Source organism: Papilio polytes, unplaced genomic scaffold, assembly GCF_000836215.1.
Source record: "Papilio polytes unplaced genomic scaffold, Ppol_1.0 DF823691.1, whole genome shotgun sequence".
Taxonomy (NCBI): Eukaryota; Metazoa; Arthropoda; class Insecta; order Lepidoptera; family Papilionidae; genus Papilio; species Papilio polytes.
Window position 1 is genome coordinate 255,520 of NW_013525513.1, and position 21,122 is coordinate 276,641.

Genomic DNA, 21,122 nt, shown 5'->3' on the forward strand with positions numbered 1-21,122 from the left:
TCCAGGATATCTCAGATCAAAGGTAACAAATAGTAGCTACGCCCTCCACAGCGAGCTCTGGGACAACACTAGCGATTGCAGGCAGACCAAGGACGCTCTGCCTAAAATTGATAGACGGCTCTCGAGCAGACTTCTCAAACTCAACAAACAACAGCTACGACTAATTGTAGCAGCACTCACTGGCCATGGCCTTTTCAACAAACATCTGTTCAACTTAGGTGTCACTGACAGTCCTTTGTGCAGAGCGTGCATGGAGGAAGAGGAAACAGCGTCACACGTCTTACAGCACTGCCGAGCGGTGACTGAATACAGGGTTAGGTATCTTGGCTCGCCGAGATCGCTCCCGGAGATCACCAGCAATATTAAGGGTCTGCTGGGGTTCTTCGGTGAGCTGGGTTGGCTGGAGTAATCCATGTCTTTTTCTCACGCAAAATACGCGCTAGTCGTGGAGTTGCGGAAACCGTAGCCCCTACTACTACTACTAACTCCCTAAGTTTAATAACGTGAAAATATGTAGTCTAGAGCGTGTCGTAAATGCAGGACTTTTTATTACTAAAAGAATTATTAAAAAACCTAATGTGATTGCTGACGGAGGATCCGTAACTAAGTAGTGTGTGTTTACTTTACTATATTAGTATAGAAGTATAGATACGTAATGGTCACAACACAAACGACATTTCTCTTTTATTTCTTTAGATTCCCTCTGTCTACCTTTTACTCTGTTATTCCTACTCGTAATAGGTGTGTGAAACTAGACGTTCGTAAAATAAAAAGAAAAACTAAAACTGAATATATTCTCACCCGCGTTCAACAACATCCAAGCAAGTGTTGACCGCCGAGTTCTCAAACGTAACCTCCAGCAGCCCGGCTGACTCAGTCACTGACAACGCCCTGAGGACAAACGGGAAAATAGTTCTCAGGATTTAGGAGGGTATAAGGAATCGTGACAGAGATAGGAAATGGAATCTTACATTCATTCATTCACCGTTCAGAAGCCTACTATTATATAGAAATCTTTAGCAATTACAATAACAGTATAACTTAGTAAACACTTTCTCGAGACGGTATATAATAATACAAGACGTTCGCAGTTAAGCGGCAATCATAAAGAGATCGGATAATTATCAGTACATGATAACCTCCCGAAATAATCAAGGGCATTTCTCTATCTGACACATCTTGATATACTAAACACAATACCTATGCAAGACAGTAAAATAAGTTCTAAAAAAGAACGACATAAGTTAGAGCCTTTCATTCGAATCGTATCGATTTTAGATTTTTAAATCTCAATAAATACATTTATTAGCAAAATATCGACGTTAGCTAACAAATAATACGATTTTAATCAATCTAACGCGATTTAGTGTGTTAAGAAAACCAGGTACTAACAAAAATTGTAAAACAATTCATTGACCTATCAAATCATACAAGCTTAATAAAGGAAAGTACTATAGGTCTAGACGGTATATCTATACAACAGACGTCGCTACGGGCGGAAAATGAGTTTCTCGTGCTAATGAGGTGCGCGTACAGAGCACGGACCGTTGAATGGTGCACGCCCCGGGCCCGACCTGCCGGCCACTGATACATCATTAGCAAATTGTTACAGCTGATTGATTTCAATGCGGATAATTGCTTATTTTAACCAAAGCACAGCTGCAAGACCCACACGACCCGCAAGATATAACGGGGTGTTTAATACACGTCTACATTTAAACGGTTTTTACGATTGCATTTTTTAAGACTATTTCACAGACTTCTTAACAGTTTTGCTTTACCTTAGAAAACACTTTTATATGGTCATGAAACTTCTGTGGCACGAACCAGTGAATATTTGCATAGATTTGTGTAGTATACTTATAAAGAACATTAACCATTAAATTTCAGCAGTTTTGGGATCTGCATATAATAACTTCATTTTACTACAATACTCAAAGACGTTACACAGACACTTAGGAGCTAGGTTATTTTTCATAGTAAATCTACATAAGTTCTCTAAGTAACTTGAAACCTGCTGCACGCCTTAAGTTTTAATTAAAAAGTTGAACTATGCTGTTAAAACGTACATGTGTAAGCAGATAACTGAGAGTAAAAATAGAAGTGAAAACTAAAGGTAGGCTTCAGTGATAATTACACAACTGTGAATGACGAAATGAATAATATTTACAACTTGACTAGCTTTCGCCCACAACGCCCTCCGAGTCGAACTTTTTGTTCTTCTAGACCAGTGATTCTCAACCACTGTGCTGCGGCACCTTTGTGTGCCGCTAGATTTTGCATACTTTTGTCATAAACTATTTATGCAGTGTGTTGTAGTTGTAAATAATTTTTATCTTTTTCTTTGTATGCTGCCAAATTTTGAAATCGTTAAATATGCCGCAACAAAAAAGGTTGAGAATCACTGTTCTAGACTGTCCTCTACATATATGCTAAATTTCATCGAGATCAGTTCATCCGTTTAGATTACAAACTCTAACAATCCATCCTCACTTTCGCATTTATAATATCGGTAAGAAGTAAGATTTGTATAAGCTACATACAATAAGCTTTCACCGTATTATGAGGGATGTGATTCTCAAACGCCCACAGGGCCTTTTATAGCCTAGTCCATGAACTAAAGTTTTCTTCAATTGAATAATGATGCGCGTAATTGTATTCCACTAAAGTGATTGCTTTAAATTGTTAAAGCATTCTATTAATCTTGTCCACTGAAGGTTAATCATAGCTGAAAACTATCTGCTATAGAAGTTAACTTTATTGGGGTCAAGACTCACTTTAATAGATTACTGCCGTTAAATTGCTGCTAGATTGCTTGAAATCTTCTATATCACGTTTGTTTTTTTTAATTATGAGGCCTTTAAAAATATTGTGACAAGCTATCTGTAAATACCAACTTTTATTCCGTTTAAAAATTGCTTAGTTTGTTTATAAATATTAAATTTATTCAGATGTAAACTAAATCTAAAAATAAAGATTTTTTGCATGTTTTCAATAACTGATTTTTTTCCAGTTCATTTAGATGAATGAGATTTTAAACTTGAATCATGAATCATTTCGTTCAAAATTTCACACATCTGTGAACTCTACTAGTGACTTAACTAGATGTGTACAAGCATACATACAGAGATGTCTGTACCTCATAATAATCGATATCAGGAGCAAACGAGACAGGCGTGTAATTGTTAACATGTCCGTCTCTTCAAACCGCAGATTAGAAATGGTATAAACGTGGTAATGCAAACGGAGAGTGAATAAACCGATTAACCGCTTACTATCAAATCGACTTCGTTTCCCTAAGACCCTAGAGCATAGACTTCGAGAACAACCTGATTGTAATCTTACTTCTTACTAATATTATAAATGCCAACGTTAAGATAGATGGATGTTTTGGAGTTTGTAGTCAAAATGGCTGCACGGATCTTGGTGAAATTTGGCACAGATGTAAAGGAAGTCTGGAAAAACACGTCGGCTACTTTCTTTTGTGTTTTTAATTCAACGTGGACGGGGTCGTGCGCGAAAGCTACCTAGCTTAGGATTAATTTGAATTATTGTGATAATTTTACCACAATCTACATAAGTGGTAAACAAAAGCTCACAAGCATATCAAAATTCACTTCTCCATTAAAATCATCGATTAAAAACCCATTCATGTACTCTTTCTTTTCAATATTTCTATATTGTTTTTACACTATTCATACTTAATTATTATTTCATCATTATTATTTTCTGAAACCTACTAATAAAAAAACACTAATATGGTACAAACTTTATCAAAACAAATTCCTCACTTACATTCGAATTGGTACCGAAGTTAACCATAACATTAATTTAGCCGATCAGAAAACAATTCGAAAACCATAAAAGCTTCCCCCAATTTATATCCGAGCCGGCAATTTGTTCACGAGTCACAACAGAGGCCGCATCTGTGGGCCGGTTTGCTCACTAATTGACACTATCTTTTATAGCTTTTGTATCGAAAAGTTCTAATTAACAAATATTGTAGTTGGGATGGTATGTACCAAACAAAACTAAACGCATTTCAGATAATACTGCCGCGCGTATAGTCGTTAATGGATCAATAAAGGAAGCGCTGAGGGTAGATTTCTCAGAAAAACCACACTAAGCAAATCATTTGATTCTGAGTTCGTCAATTAATATTCTTATAAGATCTAATAGAATTGATATTTTTTTTGTGTTTGCTATTTCAATGTTTTCATTGTTTAAATCACTGATATATCTTTAATTATCTTTTTTTGTAGATGACCAAACTGCCAAAGTATATTGTACAAGCCAAGATAAAGATTAAGTACTATTATTGGCACAAAGTTTTATCTGTCTCTTAAAATCATCCGTATTTTATATAGTTGCTCCTGGCAGATACGAGTATGACTGAGTCGACTCAGCGAAACATTTATATTCCTTGTAATGCAATGCGCATTATGTTAGGGTTGCCAAATGTCAAAATCCTAGAAGCTAATTTCTTAAAAAGCACATGCTATAGCGTAACGTATAATATTGAAGAAGCTTCAACGTTCAAAATATTTTTTTATTAACTTCGAATTTTTTAACAGGTAAATCGTAGTTAATCTCGAACTTCAAATGTCGCTTATGAAGTTATCTGGGTGAGACTCTTCGTTTCGCTTGAAATAAATTATTAGCCCTATGTATACGATATTGCTACATTCTTCTGCAGTACTGGTTATCTAATGATAAAAACTACAATTTTGATCTAATATCTAACAACCGGTTAAGGCACAACGTGTAGTATGATAGTGCCAACCCTAGAGTTCACATTAAAAACAAGACATTCCGTGAAAGTGTTATTAGCGCCATACTTTCCTACCACTCCAATGGCATAGATATTAAAGCACTTTGTGCCGGACTTTTTTATTTATCCTTTTACGTGGAACATTCTTTTGCCATTTGTAAGATAAATGGAAGTGAATAAAATGAAGAACCTGTTATTATTTACTTATATTTCAAACGATTACGAAGGGAAAGTAGGGCTTCACAACTCCACAATTTTAATATCGCATATATTGTTCAATTCAGGAATGACGAATGAAATAGAATTGGAATTTATATGTTGTTAGTACAGCGCAAAAAACAACAAAAGCAACAGGATTATAAATAAAAACGCTTTTGGCAACCATTTTTTAAGGAGGAAATAAATTAATTTGTAATTTTTTTCATAAAATAAATAACAAAAACACATCGACATCTCTCTCATTTCTTATCAAACAAATTTAAACATGTTTTGTATAGATGTTTCCGCAGTGAAAACTCACAGAGTAGGGTAAGTATTCAGTGTTAATGTTATAAACGCTGTAGGAGAGTTCTTATCACGGTTATTATCCATTTCCAGCTTCATCGGTGGCCTGAGAATTGTAGTAAACCGCATTCTCATAAATCACAAGTAGCAGTTTTGACGCGGTCAGACACGACGCAGCTATCGACGAATAAGGATCGGAGACGTTTTTGTATATAATGAGGACATCTTCGACAGATCTCAGTCGTTTCTTTGAATTATTGTGGTTTTCCAGACACTTTTATCTTTACTCTAACTCATATTAATTGAGGTTTCAACGGTCGATTGCACATTGCTAGATTTGAATTTATTAATAACAGAACTATGTCTTTAGGGTTATTAAGTTAACAACACGCCAAAAACTAAGACATTGAAGAAATTGTAAAATAAAAATAATATCTATTTAAGGCAACTTAGATTGGCACACCATAGACACTAACTTTTCGATCCGTGCTTATAAAGGTTGATCCAGTATGGGTAACTACTTTGTTTTTAAGACGGGCATAAAAAGGGGCGAAATAAAATATTTTATTGCCTTTCAAACCCCTTTTTAATACATGATACTTATTTATTTAAAAAAAACAACATTTGTAAGTATTGAAATTTCGTATTACGCCATTTATTTGCACAGGCGAAGTACCAGGCGTTCAGACGTGCGGAGGAGGTTAAGCGAAGCGTGTAATGTCGGCTTCCGCGAGGGAGCGCCACGGGAGCGGCGAGACGCCGTGCGTGACGCGACAGAGGCGAGAAGCTTCTATCATTAAACCTGGCTGTAGGTGGGCTAAGACAATGTCATGACACGCTAAAAAAGACCTTATGGGTATTCAAGAAGGCCTAAGCTTTAATTTCATTTCGCGTTACAAACTAGTTGACAGTATAGTAGAACAATGAAAAATTTACTGCGCAACTAAATTGATTGATACACATACTTGCCAAAAATTGTCCATGCATAAAAATTACGAATCAAACTCATACAAACAGTATATCAACAATCGAATTTACATCTAAATCATTATTGTGTCTTTGGTAGTGACCAGCAATTGACTAATTAGAACCTTAATAATTATAAATAAAAAGTGTAAGGAACACAATGGCATTAGAATAGAGAGATTTCGTGACCAACTAGAGAAAAAAAATCCAATAACATGTCCACCACAAAATAAATCAGACAATGTCACCGACCATAAATATTAAGTGCTATAAAGCGATGCTTTCTAATGAAGCATTTTATTGTGCAGTATATTAGAATGCGGGCCACCACAAATTGCATTGTACCATAAACCAGAGACAACCGCGGTAGCTGCAAGGCTTCCCGGAACCCGGGCACAGAAGCTATCCTGTTACCTCCCGCCTGTGACGACAATCCCATTACACAATGCCGTGGGCACAGAACAAACTTCCGCAATTTGCACTCTGTGTGTAATTATTTTCATATCTATTATCAAATCGCACCCATCGCACGAATAAACTATCTGTTTCAGAATTCAAAACCCTTAAAATATAACCTAACAAATTGCACAACAATGAAATCAAAATTTAAGCGCCAAACAATTACCGCCATTTTGAATAGCGCGCAAAAGGCAAAGGTATAATTCTATTGTTCGACCATAACGTTGTCGTTTGAATTGCAGAGAGAATAAACGGTGTTTCGAATCATCGACTAAATCCGGCGCCTTTGTCTCGATTTGAAATTTGTATTTACAAGTACAAGCGGATAAGGGTATTAATTATGCATATACATTAAACCAAACCTATATTATATCTAAATCTAGGTCCAAGTGAGCCTCTTGGAGTGTACAGAAGTTCCGGGATGAATATGCGATAAAGACAAAGTTAAGAGGTTTACAAATCCAATAGGAAATGTAGCAGAGATTCACCGAAACCTGTAGTGTTTTAAAAAGCGTCACGAGAAAAGTTTGGAAATCTCTAGTCTCGATGTTTGTTTAATTAAACTTTCAACTCAAACTGCATACTTGTTTACCTTAATTAGAAATACAGCAAGCGCCGCCTACAGCTCCGAACTAAAATAAGTCTTGTTCAACCCACGCCTTCAATTAGATCCAAGCGCATAACATCGCATAACTTGCATCTACAGTAATTCATAACGTGCTGTGGATTTAGTGTCTGAGCATTTAGATTACGATAAAACTATCAATATCCGATACTAATACAAATGGAGTTAATATTGAAGTTAAAAGGAAAAGAGGGTATTTTATGGTGTAACGGTAAAATGTTTATGAACAAAACTTAAATGGTTTAGAAAATTGACACTTTATACTCTTTCAAATAACTAAAGAACAAAAAATGTAAATAATTTAAACATTTGCTACGATCACGGAACAAGCCTTTTTTCCTACATCAGACATCATAGCTCCATCTTGTATATGTACGCGTCATAACATATGTCCTAATATTTACAACAAATTCTACGTACTTTGTAACTGAACTCTTCGATCCCTCAGGTAGACCCACGAATATCACCGTAGACGACATTAGAAAACCAATCACTTGATACTTATTACGAATAATTTAGAATAATTAATAAATACTATATCGCCCTATGCTAACTTAAATCACTGACTGGCCGTCAACATTTTGACGTTTTCGAATTAAATAAGTAAAGAAGTCTATATAACCAGCCAGCATCAACGAGAACTATGGAGGTACTGTACATTGTTTATGACAAATAAGTTTACGTGGGTAGTTTCAGTGTAGGCAGAAGTAGTTTATTCTGCAATTACTTAATCATCTGAAGTAGTAATTTATATTTGCTTGTAAATTTTTTGTAATATAGCGCCAACATTTGATGGATTTACGAATAGAAAGGTGTTTTGTGTCTACAAGTTGACAGCAGGTGGCGAATGTGCTCAACACAAGATTGCAAGCAATTATCATTTTTTTGAGATACAGTGTTTTTTTTTAACATTAGTTGCGATTAGTCAGACTAACAGACATGTTTGTATTGATTTAATAGATATAGAAGAAGCAACAGTGATATAACAGTGTTGTAGCAAGTGGAAAACCGTATTAAAACTAGAAAATAGATTTTTATTGAAAGAAAAACGTTTTTTAAATTAATGATTTGTAAGCGCGACTATCCTTACAAATTCAAAAGCATTACATTCAAGGATTTAAATTTCATTTTATGTTTAGGTATCATAAAGCAAATAACAAAGTACACATAAGTTTCCTTTTTAATATATTTAAATTATGTTACTGCATATTTCACTACTAATTGTCTAGATATTAACTTAACAAGTACTTACTGTTATATTTATAAAGTGTTTAAACTAAGATTTTGTAACCTTTATATATTTGTAAGGAATCAATAAAAGCTTTTTATTTATTTTATTATTTTAAGCGCGACTATCAAATAGCGACATCTATTGTCCAGTAGATGTCTTACCACGATTTTTTTTTTAAATGAAATATTGACAATCTGTTCAGAAAGTCGGAGAAAATGTAAACATTATTAAAAATATTTGTTATTAATTTCTAGTTTCTTTCAAGTTACACGTTCTTAGAGTACATATACAAAATAAGCTAAGAAATGTTGAAGATTATTTTACCAATACAACCCAGCCACAAGCATTTTACTCTGAGCTTGTCTATGGTTTATTTTGTTTTAAAATCGTATTCTTGATTTCCGAACTATCAAGGTATCAAATCAAGCTTGTGACGGCTGTTGAGTGCAAGAACTTGTTATTAGCTTTGAAAGTGTTTAATTATTTTGGTATCTCTGAGTTATAATAATGAAAATTGTATTGAATTTTTAACAATGTTGAATTCAGCATCTACGGAAGCTGCCTTATCGGCTACTTACGTTGAAAATTACTTAGATTGTGTCGAAAATCTCCCAAATGATTTGCAGCGACATTTATCGCGTATGCGAGAGCTCGACGTAACTTATAGAGGTGATTTTTACAATTTTATTTGCTCCCTAAAATAATTACTTAAAGGCTTTTAACTGCACAATCAATATCTTTGTAAATAACTCAGGTTTTAACATTATTTTTGTTGTGTTGACGTTTCGTGTTTCTATGTCTTGTACACACATATGCAGTATAGACGCTACTTTGGGGATAATAGATTCAAAAATAACTTTTCGTACAACTCATTGCCGATCCGGTGTTTAGATATCGTAAACTTTTATTCATTATGGCACGGAACTTAAGTCATAATTTCGGAAAAGTATATGAGGTCATAAAATTGGGTTTTCGTGGCATAAATGCTTATTATCTTAGCAGAAATCAGTCAGTCAGAAACAGTGTTAAAATAATTTCATTAATATAGGTAATTATTGTGTCTCCAGAATGTCTTCGTGATGCTGAAACACATTTAGCAGTGTGCATAGGAGCTAACACAGAAGAAAGGCGTCGCACGCGGGCTGCCTTGCGACTGCAAGCTGTGCTGGTTGCTGCACAAGAGATTGGAGATGAAAAATTACAAGTAGTACAGATTCTACAAGATCTTATAGATAATAAACAGAGGTCTCTTGATGCTGATCATAAAAATCTAAGTAAGTACAATACACAAAAAACTCATAGCCATAGTGATTTAAAATCATTAAACAATGAATTAATGTTTACATCATGCCAGTAAAGTATGCTCATAGCACTCTAAACTGGCACTTGTACGATGTTAACACTAACTGGCACCATTAAGCTCACAAAGTACATGCCTGGCTTCCACTACTGTCTAACTGTACTGGCTAAATAACCAAACATTACTTAACAATGGTTGTCATAGTAACCAATTTGTATTGTTCTAGTCTCTTGCCTTGAAGTGAACACAAATGGTACAGTTAAGGAAGAACCATCACCAACATCAGAATCTCTTCGGACGGGAGACAAGGAGCGAACTCCGCCTCAGCAGCACGCACCGCCCCCGCCTCCGCCTGAACGAAATAATGACAAAGAAAAGGAAAAAGAACGGGATAAAAGCGGAGGTAATTTTCTAGTTACTTTAACATCAAAACTTGTTCAGCATAATTTTTTTTACCCTTTTAAAAGTAAAGTATAAAGTTATAAAATGGATCGTAAAAATCATAAGCCATAATAAAATAATTGTTACTTACCATTCATTGAAAATTTCCACTTAAAAAATGCAATTTAGCAATTAAAAATATGTAATATGAAACTTAATGTTCAAGTTTATTTCCACAAAAGAACATTGTTTTCTTAATAACTAATGGGAACAACATCAACAATTTTTTAATAATTCATTATATATTTCTTGCTTCCTCACCACTCTCTCTTCTGTATACTTTTGGTACACAATATGCTGCAGTATTTGGACAATAGCACTCAAAATCAGTGCTGGCATCATATAGACGCTACCTCAATCATCTCAGTCATCACTCCCTTTTTGATCATGTCACCTTTCACACAATCCATCCATTTCTTTCTAGCTGTAGAACATTTGGATAAACATATAAACCAACATTTCGCATGGACAGAGCAGGAGGCAAAATCTTGTTGGAACATTGTATTTAACAATTTTTTGTAATATTGTAGGTGAAAGGTGGTCGAAGCGAGCGCGGCGATCACGTACCGCGGCCAGCACGGTCACAGACGGCGCGGATTCCAGCGAACGGGACAGTGAGCGACACGCACACAACACTACGCATAAGAAAGGTAAACAGCATAACAGGGCCCAGCTTGCCAAAAATAAAATCAATCCCAACGAAAGCAACATGGGAGTATGCCATTTGGGAAAAACTTCCTCAGGGATCGAGCAAAGGCTCAGTGCATAGTGTACCGGTGCATTCCATTAAGTGTATTTTCCAAAGTCAATCACTGAACTGTGAGTTGACTTCACATCTTGGAATTTATGACTAGATGTTGCTCGCGACTTTGTCCACGTTGAATTAGAAAATACAGCCTTACTTACTCACTAATAACATAGCTTTTTAATGGTGAAAGAATTTTTGAAATTGGCACAGTAGTTTTTAAATTCAACACTTACAAAAATACAAATCATTCCTCTATTTGTTAATATAGATATGGGCACTTGATATATGTTTAAGCTAAAATGTGTTTGAAACACCATCAGTGATGGTTTATTTTAAAATATTTACCGTTTGTACATTTCTAGGTATCGGTAAGAAGAAAAAACGCAAAGCAAGGCAGACCGCACAGCGTTCAGAAACACCGCCTGAGGATAATGATCCAATAGATCCTGATGAGCCGAGATACTGTCTTTGTGATCAAATATCATTTGGTGAAATGATATTGTGCGATAATGATCTGTGCCCCATCGAGTGGTTTCATTTCTCCTGTGTCTCACTCACAACTAAACCTAAGGGTAAGTGGTTTTGCCCCAAATGCCGTGGTGACAGACCCAATGTAATGAAACCCAAGGGACAATTTCTCAAGGAACTCGAACGGTACAACAGAGAAAAAGAAGAAAAAGCATAGTGATGTGATCGGCTCGTGACAAAGTGATCTTAATAAATACGGTTATATGGATGCAGTATAATTTATTTTTTATATTAACCCATGGTTCTAACTGATTCAGTTGTGACTTTGTTCTAAGTAATTAGTTATGTCTTATTGTCTAAATGTTGCAAAGTATAATAATTAAAATTACCTCATTTTGAGTTCAGTTGAAATGTTCCGCCTTGTAGATGTAAACAGTTCAACTTTGTTATTCAAATATCTCAGTGGAAAAAGTATATTTTAAAAGCAAAAAGTTAAATTAATACGAAAATTCTCTAGAAAGTAAAAAAAAATTTAATCCGCACAAATAAAATTGTTTTCGTAGTTAGTTAATCTATTGGCCACAAAGTTTTAAATGAAAACGGCCCTAAGCAATTTTACTATATTGCTAGATTTAAAATTATTATTTGTTGCACTAAGAAAAACAAGATAAACCCGATAATGCAAGAAATCTATAAATGTATGGCGGCAGCTATGTTATTTCACTTATATGGTTTATACCTGTTTTAATTGGAAGGGGCCTGTTGTATGTATATCTGACTTGATACTCGGCTATGTGGAAATTACTGCAAATGTAACAACCGACTTCAAAAAATATATAATTTATTGTAATGGTTCACAGAATTACTTAATTTTTGCTATTTTAGGTATTGCTTTATTATTTAAAAACATCTACCTAAGTGTTAAAAGTATTGAACTTTTGAGATAAATAATAATTCAGATTATATTTAGAGTGTATAATATGCGTTGTGTTTTACGATGATAAACCGTTTCCCTTAATGTAAACCACTAAAAATTGGCAATACAGAACAGTACCTAAAAAGTTTTGTAAAATCTGTTCACGTGAATCATCTGGATATGAAAATACACGCAGTAGGTATACGGAACTGGCAGTATAAATTCGCGCCAAAAAAACTAACCTCAATAGTTTTTTTATCGTAACAATTATAATTGATTTTGAGGTTACAAAAGACGCGGGAAAGCTAGTGTTGAGTGACTATAGTCATGACAATATAAATATTTGCTCTATTTAATTCGATTCCACAATTAATAACTCTGGATATTTGATAAAATGTTTTTTGATAATGGTTCTGATTACTGTAGTAAAATTTGTTTAGTGTACACTAAAAAACCTTAAATATTGTTGTATGATGTAACTGGCAAGCTGGTTACAAAAAAAAAGAAATACTGTCTATAAAAATATTTAACTATGGAATTTCTTTTTTGAAGTCGGTTAAAAAATTTAAACTCTCGAATGTTGATTTAATTAAAACAAATGTGGATTTTGTTTCTTAATAAATAGCTAATTAACACTTATTGTTTTACTAAAATGACTATTAAATATTAATTCACAACATTCTCCAATGTAACTAACTATAGTAGGGAAAAAATTATTGTATTTTCCTTATTCCTGTTGTTATGGAGTTTATGAATGAAAGTATTTAGTATTTATTTCGTTATTTAAAATCCTTTAAAGAGGTCAACTGTAAATATAAATGTATGTGTCGTATAACGAGAGAAAAACTATAGACATTATAATAGAAACTAAAGTACAGCGTTGTAATTTACGCATTTATTGTAATTATCTTGTAAAAAGTGATTTTTCTATGGTATAGTCAATACCTACAGATTAATTTAGTTATTTTGAATATAAGGTTTAAAATAATATTGATGTGTTTAATTTACACAAATTCCTTATTTCCCTATAAACACTTTCTAATGTCTTATGCTTTTTTGCCATAGAGTTGCGTATGTGGTTTTTTTCCAGAAACAAATGAGAAGGTTTAACTTTTTTTTACAAAGTTGGACTTACCTCCGTGGAGTTTTTGGTTTTTGGAAAAAAAATACTGCATGATTATCATTTAGCAGAAAAGTCTGTTTCGGTAAAGGTAAATGATATATGGTAACAAATAAAACAAGTTTTCTTCTAATATTTTTTAATCGATACAATGCAGTTATACACAATTTATCTAACTATAGTAACCATGCGAAGTAATTAATTATAAATAATATTCAAGTCTTAAAAATATTTTTATTATAACACTTTTTACTGTGGATTCTTACATATCCGAAAGTAATGCTGTATTGATATGAAAATTGTCTAAAAATGAGATTATAATATTGATTTATTAATATTGCAATGGCTTATATTTCCGACTAGATTATTATTATCAATATAATTATTACTATTTTGTAAATTCATAAATTAAATGTTGCAGATAATAAGACATAGTTTTGGTTCACACATAATAGAATACTATTGAAATGAAAAGTTTGTATTTTCATTTATTTTGCTAATTACAGCTTAACCAAGAATATAAAAAATCTGTGACGTTCCTTTATACGCAAAGTTAGTTACATATTTTTCAGCAATAAAGCAAAGATTTTATATTTCTGGTCAGAATATACTGTTTGAGCTGGGATATGTTTAAGCACTGAAATATAGGAGTTTCACACATTAAATTAGTGCCTTAAAATAGTTGCGTTGTATTAGATCTATTTATTTGATATTAAGCTTTTTTTGGCTACTTAATAACAAGTGCTATTAGGATCAATTATAAAAAATAATAACTATTTTGAACATAACCAGGAAGTTCAAATTATCTATGTACCTTGATTTCTCTGAGTATTTTAAATACGAAGTCTTATTTAAAAAAAAAAAATATTTTTAAATTTCTAAATGTGATGATTCAAAAAATAACTTTAAAAAATTCTATTTATTAGTATTAATAAATTCTTTATAATATTTTAAGACACAAAATTCGTTAAACAAAAAAATATTACCCCAAATATTAAAACTTCGCTTACAAAACCAATTAGATCTACAACTATATTATACAAAAAAAAAAACAATTTCGAGTCTAAATACAGGCAAGATACAGTAATACTAAAAATTGTTAATAAAACACATTACATTTTAATTAAACACAATATTAAATGCACACTAAAACCTGTCTACAAAACATTTGTGACAATATGACACTAATTTGAACACACCTAATAAATAAAAAATAACTTAAATATAAATTTATCAAATATGAGTTACATATGGCAGTTTATTAAATAAATTCAAACATTTATTTATTTAAAAACAATGTCATTCAGCAAATGAGTACTTTAGAGAAAATTTTTTGTGTTTAAAATTATTAAAGTTGCCGTTTCTTGACTAATATATTCAGTGTCAAAATTCGCTAAGGTTTAATATATCCAAGCGATTTAAATGGACATTTTTGTAATATTTCACCAAATATCACTTAGTCCAACGATTAATTTGGTGGGATCATCGTCTTAGTAGGCAAATGTAGCAATTTTAGAATTAAATTTCGAACTCTTACTTTAAAAATCATATTTTGCTAACAAAAATCCAGTTATTTGCACATAATTTCGTCTTTCAAGATCAAATACATTGTTGAAGCAATAATCCATATAATGCTAGCCGCCAAGAAAGCAAAAGAAAAAATTATATTTTAAAAAAAGAACGTAAAATGTGGAAGAGAAAAATGTGAAGCAAGCGATGTTACAATATTTTATTTTTAACAAATGCAAATTTATCAATTTCTATAAACAGTGTGTTTTTATCAGTAAAAAAAAGAATAATTTATCAATGGTACTAGTTTACATTTCATATATAAGTTTATCGAATTCAATTGGAAAGCATTATTTTTAAAATCTTTTCATTTTAGTTTTCATAAATAAAAATCCCACTTTAAGTTACATAAAATTGGTTACGCGCCAATTTTTTTATGCAATATAAAAAAATCATTAATAATCAAAATTAAGTGACCATTGAACCAAACTTAATTTATTAAAATATGAATTTTATTTTCAGATCAATGAAATATTTAAAAATAATCAGATTTGTGCTACAGATTAAACGAAGAATACTTGAGTGCAGATATTCATAAATTTATGAACATAACATTTATTTCTATTACATTTTTTTAAATTGTTTTTTGTTGTATAAATATTAAACACATAGTTTTTCATACCCATACTCCATGAGGATTCTTATTAGTAGGGGCTGCATTTTCCAACTGTCTCGGAGAACCTATTATTCTACGAGCACTACCAGCTTTACATGAACCTGAAAATACATTATTTAGAATAAATATTACTTATTACAATTATTAGGATAAAACTATTTTAAAAATCATCTTGAATCATGACATAATATTTTTTTTTTATCTATACTAATATAATAAAGCGTAAACATTGTTTTGTTATGCATATTTTTATCTCTATACTTGCGACACGGTATAGGCTGTACATTTTCACGCAATGTATTGTAGGAGGCGAATAAATTTAAAAAAATCGTCATGCAAACGACAAAAACAACCAAGGTTGCTATGATAATGGTAATTAGCAAAGACCTTTGTTATCAATGATGCATTTTAATTTTTATATTTGCAAATGAAAGTTTAACAAATGTAAAGAATAAAATGATATTTTTAATATGCAGATGAAGATAACGGCTAGTTATTAATAAAAATTGTACCATCTAAGGGATGTCTCAACTCATCCACGCTGCCGGTCAAACTTTGAAGATTTGCCTCTTTCATTTCCTGCACTAAACGTTCCACTTGACGTTTCTTCTCCATTATAGCATTTTCTAACACTCCCACCTGTATATTAAAAAAAATAATAAAAACGCATCATGTTAACGTCATAACAAAATAGAATTATAAACCGAGTGTGGCTGAAACTTGTTCACATTTTCCAAGGAAATGCAAGCAAGTTAATAAATATTTATTAAGTATGAAATTTAGTCTTCAACCTACTAATTTAGTGTAATAAAACAAGCAGATTTTTAAATTGTAATTTTATTTGACTCTTTGGCTAATTTGCGGACCAAATAAACATTCACACTAAATAAAATAAATAAACAACACTTTTATTGCCATAAAAAATAATTATAATTTACCTCTCTTTTTAAATTTTCAGCCGTAAGATGATTGATTTCTGTAGCATGCTTTGCTTGTTGTATTTGAGTCTGTAGATTTTCCATTTCCGCTAACATCGAACGCTCTAAAGCCTGTCTGAATTAAAAAAAAAACTGCATTAAGTTACATTCATATTTATAAAACGAAATTTCTTTTTTAAATGTTAATCTGAAAGCATATTGGTATATTATCAATTGATTTAGAATCCAAATAATATTGAAAATCGTAAGTTTGGATGGATGGATGGATGTTTGTTTTGAGTAGTTTAGACTGCTGAACGGATCTCAATGAAATTTGGCATAGATGTAGAACATAGTCTACAAGAAAACATAGTTATTTAATATTTTTTTTAATATCACGCGGAAAAAATCGCGAGTAAAAGCTACTCACTCATAAATAATAGTTTATGTAGCTTTTCTAATGATGTGAATTTTCTCGGACAATGATTACTGAAAATTGAATGCATCAAGCCTTTTTATACAATTTTTTTTGAGTTTATTAAGACATACCTATTTTCTTGTTGTCTAGAGTTAATAATCCTTTGTTCATTGTGAATCTCTTCCATTAGTTTGCGTATCTTGTTCTTACACTGCAGCAGTTCAGTCTCGCAGTTTGCCAACTTGGAGCGAACTAACACAATCTCTGACTTGATTGTCTTCTCATTCTGCTTAACTATCTCACTCTCTTCTTCCACATAGTTTAATGCTTGCACCTAGTAAAAAAAATTCAATCAAAACACAGGCTGTTTTTCTTTTAATCCTGTGTAAAAACAATTAACCTAACCAAAGTACATATAAACAAATTCAATTATAATAGAGTTTCAGCTGAAAAAGAGATCTTAAATAATCATATATCTTTATTAATCTATATTATAAATGCAAAGTGTGGATGGATGAATGGATGTATGGATGTTAGTTATTACATATTTAAAACAGTTAAACCAATCTAGCTGAAATGTAGCATAGAAATAAAACACACTCTGGAAGAAAACATAGGTTTTATGAAGATTTTTTTTTTACTTTAGTGCAAAAAAAGATGATGGCTACATATAGGGAATTATACAGATAAAAGTGCTTTTATATACTTCAGTTACCTGTTCTGTACTTATCCTCAACTGATTGTCGGCTGAACTGATCTGTTGCTGAAGCAATTCCACCTGCCGTTCCTGTTCCCGACCTTTGTTCTCCCAGTAACCGATTTCAGCATCATACTTAAATAAAAATAATCAATTCACTTTAGTACAAGTTACTATACTACGAAAGTATGCATTACTACACAACTGAACAAGAAAACCAATATAGAAGTTTTCTGTAATATCTATTACCAATTAAAAAATGTAGACTCATTTCCAATAATTTAGGCGGGAGGACCTTCAAGAGATTGAATAGGTACTTAAAAAAGCTGGTACCTTCTTTTAAACTCATCGTCAAATTAATGCGAAAGTTAAGATGGATGGATGTTTGTTAGAGTCTGTAGCCCAAACTGTAGAACTAATGTCGACGAAATTTGGTTTAGATGTAGATCGTAGTCTGGAAGAGCACATAGGCTGCATACTTTTTTTTAAATTCCATGCGGTCAGAGTCGCGGGCGAAAGCTAGTAGATATGTATTTACATTTCATTTTTTATTTAGTATTGAAGGTTGAACAGTAATTATTATTTCTATAACATACCTTAATAAGATCAACTTGTTGACTGGACAATTTCTCTCGTTGATAATTCACAAGTGAAACTAATTCTCTATACTGGCTGTTGTATGTTACAGCCTCGGGGCTCCGTGATTCAGGGCCATCTTCTGGTAAGTTCACCGGAGACATGAGACCACGTCGACTAGGGGACTTCCTTGTTTGGGGGGGCGGCGGCGATCGGTACGGAGGCGGTGGGTCTCTAGATGTCATTGAATTTTCAGTTTTAGGTTATTTTTTTATTAGTAGGGTAGTGTTTTGTAGGTTTATATCCACTTTAAGTAGTTAAAGATATGTAGAATGTTACAACAAATACTTAATTGGAAGGTAATTAAAGAGTTTAAAGTTAATGAAGTATTAGTAATCATTTTTTACTGTTTAAACATGTGAACAAAAATGGTGTTATCCAATTTAAAAAAAATACAATTATAAGGCCGTTCAATGGTTATTAAACATTTGGAATCAAAGAAAGTTTAATAGGAATATTAACTTTACCTGTAAGGTGGAACATCTTTAAAGACAGGACTATTGGACTCAGGTGGCTTAGCTTGTTGCACTCCCTTCACCACTCCTACAGGGTTCCCCGGGGATGTGTTATTCACATTGTTATTAAATGTAGGTGTTGTATTTGCTCTATTTGGTGAGTTTTGATTGTCATTAGGATTCGAATTATGACTCCTAGCGGGAATAAAAATTATCTTTAGTATTATACCAGGACACAAGTTTTTTTCCTTCACAATTCTCAACATCAATACTGTGTTATCTGGTATAGAAATTATGTCTTTAGTATGCAATATTGTACAGAAATAAAACAATGGAATGCATAGCAATAGTTGTGTAGTTTGTTTCAATAATATTTCTATTAAGACAATTAAACAAACCCATTTCCAATTGGTGACCTAGAATTATTTATAGGCTGCGATGGTTTTTGGTTACTGCTTGAATCAGATCTTCTTAATATAAATTGTATGTCATTAGAATATTCTCCCCATTTCATAAGAATCTGTAAAAAAATTAATCAAATTGTAATATACGAACTGAATATGATTGAAGTAATGATGACATCATTTTATTTTGAAAAAACTGTTTAGTCCTACAATTGAATGACTTACCAATTAAAATAAAAGTGCTAAAAATCAAGATGCAAAGCATTTAAAGCACATACTTGAGAATTATTAATTTTATCTTTGTGGTTATACATAAGAAATATATATAAATAGAAAACAGTATAAACATACCTTTAGGGGATATTCCTGAGGTGCTAAAAGTCGTTCATTATTCCTCCATCTCTCAATTAAAGTGAATCGGCCCACTTTCCCAGTGGCATGAGCTAGAGCAAAGACTACATCCTAAAAATATATTTTTGACTTTGAGTTAACCTTTCCAATGTTTACATAAATACTAATATAGATTTCTTTAAAAAATAATATAAACCTAATCGTAACCTTAGGAGCAACTTCTATATATTAACTTTATTTTGTAAATGTACGTAAATAGATATCAACATTCGCAATACTTTTTAGCAATGTATATTTCCAGGCCGCTTGTTAAAAATTCAGTCTTATGATATAAATACTGATTAGAAATTATGGGAAATGATACTCACTTGGCATGTAGTAGTCTCCGTCACTCCACAAACAATCCTTTGTATTCCTTCGACCCAGACCTTCAACTCCATTAATTTTAAACAATCCACTTAAATTAACTCCAGCTTATCTAACTTCGACACCATCATACAAGTTATTCACCCCGTCTGTGACTTTTTATAATGCAAAATAAACTAAAACGCCAAACAAACATTCCAAAAACACAAAAGAAAATAAGCTTTCGAAGTGGGTTATGAGAAAATACGTTCGGAAATTGGTCACTTGACATTTGAAATGTCGTTAGTGAAAACTAGAGTCTCGTTCAAAATTAATTGAAACCAAGAATAACTTTGCACACATTACACACATTAGGTAAATCCTAATATGAAAGTAAAATATTTAAAATGTTGTTTTACGTTCTTATAGAGGTTTTGATTTTCTTAAATGAAAGCTAACAGAGTTCGGTTCGACAGTACTGCCAGGTTTACACTTTGCTAGTACAGTTGGTTTTATTTAGCACATTCAAAAAACTTCAGTAGTTCACACACATTTTTCATGTAGGTCCTATACTTTAGCACACGTATGTAAGCTGAGAAAGCAAAAATGCCCTATTTTCAACCGACTTTTTGCTACTTTTTATTAAGAATAACTCAAACGTAACCAATACCAAACCAATGCGACTTAGGGTCCTTCAATAAGCGAGCATATCATTTCATCATAGGCCGGCAACGCATATGTGGTTCCTCAGGTGTTACGGATGTCCATGGGCGTCTTTGACCACCTCGGCGTTCTCGCAGCTCGTTTGCCCCCTTTTATTATAAAAAAATATATTTGCATTGCTTAAAAACAAAATTACAATTTTTATCTGTTTGTCTTGATCGTTTTGAAGGTAGTTGTACCTGAAGGTATCTCATGTATGTGAGAGTAACATAGGCTAATTATTTTTAATTCCACGCTGACGAAGTCGTGAGTGAGCAACAATAGTGTGTCGTTCTATTAGTCCAAAAACAAAATTGAAATCTAATTAATTTCAACAATAAAATACTTTTTATTAAAATGATAATTACATTTATCTTAATCGATATCTTGTTCGTGCAGAATGATTTTGTTACGTCATAGTTTTAGTTTCAGTGATCATTTTGAAAGTGAGGGAATTAATAAC

At 32.4% G+C, this 21,122-nt stretch overlaps 3 protein-coding genes across 8 annotated transcripts in view; 1 reads left to right on the plus strand and 2 right to left on the minus strand.

Annotated features, from left to right (window-relative positions):
• LOC106104261 (microtubule-associated protein Jupiter) overlaps window positions 1-7,889 on the minus strand; it is a 90,443-nt gene extending 82,554 nt beyond the window's left edge. For 2 of the 5 annotated variants that reach the window (XM_013284260.1, XM_013284263.1), the window contains exons 1-2: window positions 7,746-7,887; window positions 802-891 (exon numbers count right to left, since the gene is read on the minus strand). In XM_013284260.1, coding sequence (XP_013139714.1) covers window positions 802-891; window positions 7,746-7,804 — 149 coding nt within the window. In that variant the 5' untranslated portion in view covers window positions 7,805-7,887. Of the gene's footprint in view, window positions 1-801; window positions 892-7,745 lie in introns of all 5 variants that reach the window. The other 3 variants (XM_013284257.1, XM_013284259.1, XM_013284261.1) reach the window with 3 other exon arrangements.
• A 1,084-nt stretch (window positions 7,890-8,973) lies between these two features.
• On the plus strand, window positions 8,974-11,779 carry LOC106104316 (inhibitor of growth protein 1). Its single transcript, XM_013284333.1, has 5 exons — window positions 8,974-9,225; window positions 9,624-9,830; window positions 10,083-10,259; window positions 10,828-10,947; window positions 11,408-11,779. The coding sequence occupies exons 1-5, from the start codon at window positions 9,090-9,092 to the stop codon at window positions 11,728-11,730; spliced, it is 963 nt and encodes a 320-aa protein (XP_013139787.1). The 5' UTR covers window positions 8,974-9,089; the 3' UTR covers window positions 11,731-11,779.
• Window positions 11,780-15,417: 3,638 nt separating this feature from the next.
• On the minus strand, window positions 15,418-20,243 carry LOC106104314 (ras association domain-containing protein 8). Of its 2 annotated transcripts, XM_013284329.1 has the most exons (10): window positions 19,981-20,243; window positions 19,613-19,723; window positions 19,256-19,377; window positions 18,870-19,052; window positions 18,363-18,576; window positions 17,785-17,901; window positions 17,201-17,403; window positions 16,673-16,787; window positions 16,247-16,373; window positions 15,422-15,835 (listed from the first exon to the last, which is right to left on the minus strand). In XM_013284329.1, exons 1-10 carry the CDS (start codon window positions 20,050-20,052, stop codon window positions 15,735-15,737), a joined length of 1,365 nt encoding a protein of 454 aa, XP_013139783.1. In that variant the 5' UTR covers window positions 20,053-20,243; the 3' UTR covers window positions 15,422-15,734. The 2 variants fall into 2 exon arrangements, with proteins under 2 accessions (XP_013139785.1, XP_013139783.1); XM_013284331.1 differs by lacking the exon at window positions 18,870-19,052 and having other exon boundaries at window positions 15,418-15,835.
• Between the last annotated feature and the right edge of the window lie 879 nt (window positions 20,244-21,122).

Coding starts and splice junctions, on each gene's coding strand:
- LOC106104316 (XM_013284333.1), top strand. CDS start 9,090: ATGTTGAATTCAGCATCTACGGAAGCTGCCTTATCGGCTACTTACGTT. Junction 9,226..9,623: donor GCTCGACGTAACTTATAGAG/GTGATTTTTACA, acceptor TTGTGTCTCCAG/AATGTCTTCGTGATGCTGAA. Junction 10,260..10,827: donor AGAACGGGATAAAAGCGGAG/GTAATTTTCTAG, acceptor GTAATATTGTAG/GTGAAAGGTGGTCGAAGCGA.
- LOC106104314 (XM_013284329.1), bottom strand. CDS start 20,052: ATGGAGTTGAAGGTCTGGGTCGAAGGAATACAAAGGATTGTTTGTGGA. Junction 19,378..19,612: donor CTCAGGAATATCCCCTAAAG/GTATGTTTATAC, acceptor ATTTTTTTACAG/ATTCTTATGAAATGGGGAGA. Junction 17,902..18,362: donor AACAAGTTGATCTTATTAAG/GTATGTTATAGA, acceptor TTTTTATTTAAG/TATGATGCTGAAATCGGTTA.